Source organism: Tachypleus tridentatus, chromosome 9 (genome assembly GCF_004210375.1).
Source record: "Tachypleus tridentatus isolate NWPU-2018 chromosome 9, ASM421037v1, whole genome shotgun sequence".
In the NCBI taxonomy this organism is placed as follows: Eukaryota; Metazoa; Arthropoda; class Merostomata; order Xiphosura; family Limulidae; genus Tachypleus; species Tachypleus tridentatus.
In genome coordinates, this window is record NC_134833.1 from 117,775,383 (window position 1) to 117,783,000 (window position 7,618).

The 7,618-nt window shown below is 30.4% G+C and overlaps 1 protein-coding gene across 2 annotated transcripts; it reads left to right on the forward strand.

Moving 5' to 3' along the window:
• Window positions 1-463: 463 nt before the first annotated feature.
• Window positions 464-6,920, forward strand: LOC143226156 (uncharacterized). 2 transcript variants are annotated; one of them, XM_076456747.1, is made up of 6 exons: window positions 464-746; window positions 846-1,234; window positions 1,748-1,883; window positions 2,550-3,508; window positions 4,936-5,036; window positions 6,898-6,920. In XM_076456747.1, exons 1-4 carry the CDS (start codon window positions 730-732, stop codon window positions 2,557-2,559), a joined length of 552 nt encoding a protein of 183 aa, XP_076312862.1. In that variant the 5' UTR covers window positions 464-729; the 3' UTR covers window positions 2,560-3,508; window positions 4,936-5,036; window positions 6,898-6,920. The 2 variants fall into 2 exon arrangements, with proteins under 2 accessions (XP_076312862.1, XP_076312861.1); XM_076456746.1 differs by lacking the exon at window positions 6,898-6,920 and adding an exon at window positions 5,941-6,882.
• Window positions 6,921-7,618: the final 698 nt, after the last annotated feature.

Here is a 7,618-nt window from a genome sequence, read left to right on the forward strand (position 1 = left end):
TGTACAAAAAAGACACTTTTCTAAATAAGATTGCTCCTTCGAGATACGTTTCTGCAGGTAAACGTTTATTTCATTCACAAAAAACTAATCTTGTAAGAAACTGTTGACTTCAACGTGCATACAAATTCATAAATGGTTCATGGGTTTTTCGAGAAACTAACCATAAAACGGACCAGGTGTGGTTTAGTTATGTATTGCAAAATACCGGGTGACTGTTTTCTGTTACGTCTCTCGTCTAAAAGAAGTTTACACAGGTGAACTTTTTGTTCTTTATAAACCTGTTGCAAATTGTAAACTTCTATATGAGCTCAAAGATGTTTTACTGCTTATTAAAAAAAAAAAAAACATCCACAGCTGGCTGGACACTTGTGCTTTTTGTGTATTGCAAAATGTTAGATGATCCGGCTAATGTAACATATATGATACCTGTTTTTGTCTGTTTCTTCAAAGGTTTGGTCAATTACAGTCAATTTCAAATACACTATCTGTTAGGATATGAAGCTTGTTGGTTTTTTTACAACTTTCAGCTGTTTATAAAATAAGTTTACTCTCAGATTCGGCGAGTGGCTTCTGAAAGAACTCTTTTATGTAAAAGGTTTCATACAAATCTATAAAGACCGAACAAGGACTAAGGATAGATGGTTGGTAATTATAAATACTCTTAACTTCACCTCCACTGCAGCAGTCTTCTGAAGATTGAGAAGATTATACTGTCCACACATAACAGTGATGTGTAAAACGGTCATGTAAGTAATTTTGCTGGAACATATTTCTACTTTATACATGAGAAATATATTTACCTAAACATATTAACGTTTTCCTTCATTATTCTCTCTTTCCTCTAGGATGTTGTTGACAGTGTTGTTGTTATTATTTTTGAATATTCATAATGTTCAGATGGATGAGTTCTTGACTGTTTCCTCTGATATGCTCGTCAAGTACATTCGAGGAAATGATATTATACATAAAATATCGGAAGGTTTCAAGGAATACAAGGTATCAGTTGACAAAGAATTTGATGATCAGGCCTCACTTTTATCGATAGAAACGAAGAACGATGCTGAAACAAACTACACCTTCACTCCTTCTCCTGATATCCTGAACAACACAGACTTAGGCAATTTTATTATAAGCAAAGCTTTCACAGATTCCAAGTTGCTTGATGAAGCTATTGATAAAACTGTGAAAGATCTCAAGAAAATGAAATCATATATCAAAAAACCAATAATGAAAAGTAAGTGATCTGTATAACTAACAATCACAATAGCTTAGAAGTTTATTCACTTTTTACTAATTTCAAAATTAATTTTAATTACCTAAGAATCATAATTTTCTCACACAATCGACTTCAATCGAACAATGACGAGCAAAACAATCCTCAACTTAGTCTCTTTTGGGAAACGTGATCATAACACATGCTATGGAAATTTTTAATCAATCAATAAATGTAAATATTTTGATGTTTAATTTGAAGTCTATTAGTACATAACAATTATTAATAGAGATTTAATTATATATATATATTTAATAATATATTAACTGGTATTTAGAATTTTTGCATTCAGTATATTCACTGATAAAACAAATATTTTTTTTACACATTTTATTATTCAATGTAATTATATAATTGTACAGATTTACTTTAATATTTTGATTTACAAAGTGTTTGATATTTAAAAAATATTATAGAACAAAATCATATTAAATGATTTCTCATCCGGTTTTAATAAAGTAAATATCTTTACAGTATTAGGTAGAAAATCTCTCTCACAATGCTCAGCCACGAGAACCAACCACTACCGAATGTCAGTAGATAGCAGGGTGTCAAATATCGTTGGAAAAGCTAGAGTATTTGAAGAAACAACAAATGTTTTGGCTAAAAAGTAAGATTTTATATCCATATCTTACATATTATACAAAACAGGCAAAAAACAAAAATACATAAAAGGAGTATTTAGAAAAATTACATTAAATTCCACCATAATGTATTGAATAATGATACACACGTGTGTTTTAAAACATACTTTGCCTTTAAATATACTTTATTCTGGTAAGGCAAAAGTACGTTCACTGTTCAACTCTTTGAAGTTTGATGTCAAATGTTTAGTTGGACGTACCGGTCTAAAAGGTGACCGAAAGTGCACTTCCTCTTTATTTGGGGAACGAAAGGGACATCTTCTTTACCTTTTTATATGCTAGGGTTAAAGAGCGACGAAGTGTCCGATTTAGCTGATGTCCAATTAAAATCTTCCAGCAAAGTACGCTGATGGTGAGTATGTTATATTGATTAGTGCACAGTTGTCTGGTGTTATAAGTTTATAAACTAATCCAAACCAAGAAAATATGACTTTTCTCAGACCAATCTTATAAAGGTGCAATATGTACTTATCATATACTAGCCTTTATAAAGAAATTAAAATCAGTAGTAGTTTTTCAAAAATGGCGGTTTCTTGGCATGTGTGCGCATATACATAGATACCATATTAACATATACAATGATACAACTGTAAATGTTTTTGTCGATATGTAGAAAATACATTTGTATATAGGTATTTCTGAACCAAGAAAATCGAAATCTGGAAAATATTTACCTAATCCAAGACTCGTATCAACTACAATCCACACCGATAAGAACAGAGAAGCATCTTTTACACATTTTCTGATGTTGTGGGGTAAGTTTATGGATCATGACAGTGCTCTCGCTCCTTTTAACTTCGCTCCAGAAGAAGAAGTGATGCTTGGAGGTAGATCTCTATTTTCTTTGTTCTTTTTTTCCTGTTTATGTATTTGCATAGATGTACAATCACATTAGGAACAATAATTTTAATTCTTACTTTCCGCCAGAATTAGCCGAGAATTTTACTGCACTAACAGAAACAGATTGCATTTGTAATCCAGGGATTCTGTCATTTCTCTATTTCAAATAGGATAGCACAGTAACTTTGGAAAAAAAATACAATTAACAAGTAAACATTAAATGAAATAAAAATTATCAAAGTTTCAGCACATAATCAAACAGTCCATAGGAACTACGAACATTGTTCAAACTTAATCACAATCATTACCTCAGAATATATGCCATATTAAAGGGTATCATGTACTACCAGGAATATGGATTATTTTTTCTCGTCAATTAATAACCAAAGAGAATTATTTAACTTTTTCAATAGAGTACAATTGCGTCATTTGAATAATAATGCTTATAACCGGAAAACGTTATCTAACTCGGTTATTTGTTACCTTAACAATATTCGGGAAGTATCGGCTTGTTCTTACACTTTTATGAACACTAATAAAACTGTTTAGAGCTTCTACTAATATTTCCATTTTCCTTTTTCATTTTAATTATCACGATGAAGGTGAACGTATGGACTGTTGCGATTAAGAGTATATAATGACGCACGATGTCTTCCGATCGAAATCCCTCAAAATAATGAATTCTTTAGTCAATTTAATGAAAGATGTATGAATTTTCGAAGGTCTGCTAGTTGTCCAAAATGCAAACTGGGTAAGATCTTTAGATAATAACATGAGAAGATCTTAGTGAGTAAGAAAAGTTGTATCTCTACAGTAAATGTGATTTAGTGTTTATACTTGCTCAAAACAATTTTAGAGTAGCATAATCAGAGAACGAGGATTTTCTTCTTTTCACCTGCTTATATAAATTTAAATAAATAAAGAAACTAATTTTTGAAGTTAGCTTGAGCGCAATATAAACTAATAAATCTTTCAAATTAATTTTTGCTGTTAAATTATAAAATACATTATTTATAGATTAATGGATGTGGTTAAGTAATTCTTTTTGCAGTTGAGGCTTGTTTTTGCATCATTATATATATTCATAATAACGACACTTTTTATTATTGATTGAAAAAATGTTGTAGATGGAAAACAATATCCTTCTTGAATATATTTTTTTAATTATTGAGCTATTAATTCTTGGAGATATAACACTAATTTATAATTCTCGTACAATTTTGTGTGAGGGTGTTATTTAAGCTTTATCGAAACGCTTTTATTTAGTATTAAATTTGAAACAGTTGGAATTCATTTTTCAACTTCGGCATAACGTTTCATAGAATGATTCTGAGTTTTATACATACAGATTTGTAGCTCGCAGTTCTGTAATCTCTTGATATTTTTGAGATGTAATTACAGTTTTGGATTTACTTGGTCAAACAAACACTTTGAAATGATGTATTTTACCATGATCAAGGTCTCGTATATACGTTTACCCTTATCGTGCCTCAAAAAATTTTTACTTGAGGGTAATCTGTGATGATCCTAATTAATAATAAAATTAAATTGGATATATGATCCTTCCCACGCTTGGTATTGTTGGCGTACAATAATATGGCAAATAAAATTAGAGAAAATCTCATACATTCATTTTCTCTAATCTTGTCTGAACTTCAAGAACCACAGCTACTGAAAATTATCCTCTTCTTTTTTTTTGCAATCGAATACGTTTGCTTAAAAGTATTAACTTTTGATTTTTTTTATGCAAGGAACTGTTAGTTTTCCATACATGGTGACGAATAAAGTGTAATAAAATTATACTTTTAGGTTAACAATGCAATGTATATTTCTTCAGCATAACAGCTTGTGCGATTAGTATATAATAAGAAATTAGCTTGAAAGTATGAGAAAGTAGCGGAAAAAATAATTTGAATAAATTATTTTCCCAATTTGATAATAATTAAATTTAATTTTTTTCATATTTTAGACTTCTTCATGAGAAAGAGTTCTTTAAAACATTTCTTAAAAATATACCTGAAATTCCAATTATCCCAAATCTAATTTGCTAGACGCTTCATTTTCTGGTATAAAACAAATATGAAGTAAGCAAACTAAAAAAAAGAAGTGTTTCAAATAGTGCACTTGTTTTGGTTAATTAAATGTGTAGCCTATCTTTAAAATATCTCTTAATCTTAGGGCCCCAGATTAGTTAAATACTCCTACCAGATTTGTGGACGGTTCTATGATTTATGGAAGCAATCTTCACACTGTTCAATCACTGCGACTATTCAGAAACGGTAAGTATTCCTCAACAGTTAGGTTTTTGTTTATAGAAACAGCAAATATGACTTTTTGTTACACCTTGTCCAGCTGACCATAATATGAGTGCTCAGGATATATTTCATCTTAAATTCATTTTAATTCAATTTTAAATATTTAAAGTTATGAAAGTGATTTTAGACGAAAGAAAGTTAATTGATAAAGTATGTTGTTTCTTGAAGATGTGAGAAAATAGTTATTTAATTGATATTTTACAGATTTCTTACATGAGAATCTCTGTTTACAACAATTTACCATAGAATGTATTTTAACTTTTTTTTTTTTTTTTACTGGGGTTGATGAGGTTTCAAAGAGATTCAAAAAGAAGTGTCCTTTTATCGCCATCTAGAAACGCTAGAGGCGGTTTTTGTAGTGATCCAAGAAAGAGATTATTCTGCTTTCAAGCAGGTAATCAATAAAATATTAGATATTTAATCCATGATAAAACGATGAATGAAACCAATAATGATTATCGTTTTATGTAAAATTAGAAATGTCTATATGCTCACATATAATTCTATTTTCTTCGTAAATTGTCTGAAACCTGTAAGTATTCCGTAAATCGTAATTTTCCCAGAAGTGTTGTTATTTTATATGTTTTTGGCGTGATGTTTTCCTCTTTAATATATTTATGTATTAGAAAGTGTATTTTAACATATAAAAAGAGAGAATGTGGAAATGTAATTTTCGGGCTATGTTCAGTTCTCAGAAAGTTTAGTCAAATTATAAATAATCAAAATTTTGGATATGTTGCTATATATGTTTTCAAGAGCTAAATCAATGATGGCTTCTAGCCGTTAGGTTTTACAGGTCTATTTATTAACAAACAAAATTTTATTTTTTGACGACAGTATTGCACATATTATTTCTTGCTTTCTCCAGGAGATCGTCGGTTGAATGATCATTCATCCTTGACAGCTTTACATACAATATTTATTAGAGAACATTACAGAATTTCAAGAGAGCTCAGAAGAATAACTTCATGTTGGAATGATGAGAGGCTGTTTGAAGAAGCTGTTCATCAATGCAAACAGCCATGATTTATCATATCTAAATATTAACTAATAATGAATATAGAAAATTTAATATATTTTTCTTTTGAGGTGTTTTCAAAGCCATGAGAAGAAAAACATTATTATGATTTAAAATGCATTTATTCATGTATTGGTACTTTTGTTGCTAACTATATTTTTTACGGCATTATTCTAATATCTAACAAATTTTATGACAAATATTACGTTAAAAAGTAAAGTTCGTTTGTTTTTATAATTTCGCGCAAGGCTAACCGAGAGCTATATGCCCTAACCATCCCTAATTTAGCACTGTAAAACTTGAGGTAAGGCAGATAGTCATAATCACCCACCACCAACTCTTGGGTTACTCTTTTACCAACGAATACTTGGATTGGCTGTGACAATATGATGCTCCCACGGCTTCAAGGGCGAACATATTTGGTGTGACGGGGATTACAAGTCGAGTGTCTTAGCCACCTGGCCATGTCGGGTCGAGTATAAAAAAAAAAATGAAGTAACGAAAAGAATAAACGAAATAATGACAATCACCATATTATGTATATTAAACATTTTACTCTATGCTGTTAATGAAATTGCAGAAGCAATAGAAAGAAACTTGCTTACATTTTTATAATGCTTATTGAATTATTCTTATTACAAAAGTTACATGTCCTTATTTTTTTCAGCAGTAAATGATATATTCTTCCGAACTTATTCTTATGATTAATTATTATGAAATGCTGATTCAAATCTGAAAGATTTTATATTCATTTATTCATCTTGTTCATGGTCTATTGATTTTTGATTGCTATTTTTATTTCTTTAGGAGAATCGTGATTGCTGAGGTCCATAAATGGTTACGTACAATGATTTCACAAGTGTTGTCGTGGGTCCTTACCACTATAATAGGTTTACGTTAAAACCTCTTCCAGATGGTTTCTTCACTGTATACAACCGTAATATTAATCCTGCTATGGTCAATGAATATATCACAGCATGCTTTCGATTCGGTCATTCTACATCTCATGGTTCTTTCACACAGGTCCAGTCTTCTGGCAATCTCACGACTTTCAAGTTCTAAAACAACTTTTTCCACCCATTTGGTCTCCACCACGGACAGACAAACTTGTGAGAGAACCTGCTAATCAAATGGCTCAAAAATCTGATAACTTTATCGTTGAAGTTTTGACTTGCCACATGTACTGCAAAAGAAACGAAAGTTTCGGACTAGATCTTATGGCCATATATATTCAGAGAGGAAGAGATCACTGAATTCGACCTTATGTAGATTACCTTCGAGTTATATTTAATTTACGTTCACATCTTTTTCAGGCCTAAGACATTTATTTCCTGTTGCCGTAGCGCAGAAGTTTGAACAAGTTTACGAGTACGTTTGTATGGTGAATATTTCACGCACCTAAATTTCTTGCTTCAAACAATAATGTAGTTCATTTATATTTTTATAACGGATTCTTGTTAGAGTTGATCAATATCAAGTTTTTACTAAATTTTTACGTTTTTGTTATATCTATTATTATTGGTCTTCT

Excerpts from the sequence above, each read along its gene's own strand:
- LOC143226156 (XM_076456747.1), top strand. Across the intron at positions 1,235-1,747 it reads CAAAAAACCAATAATGAAAA|TATTAGGTAGAAAATCTCTC; the intron begins GTAAGTGATCTG and ends ATATCTTTACAG.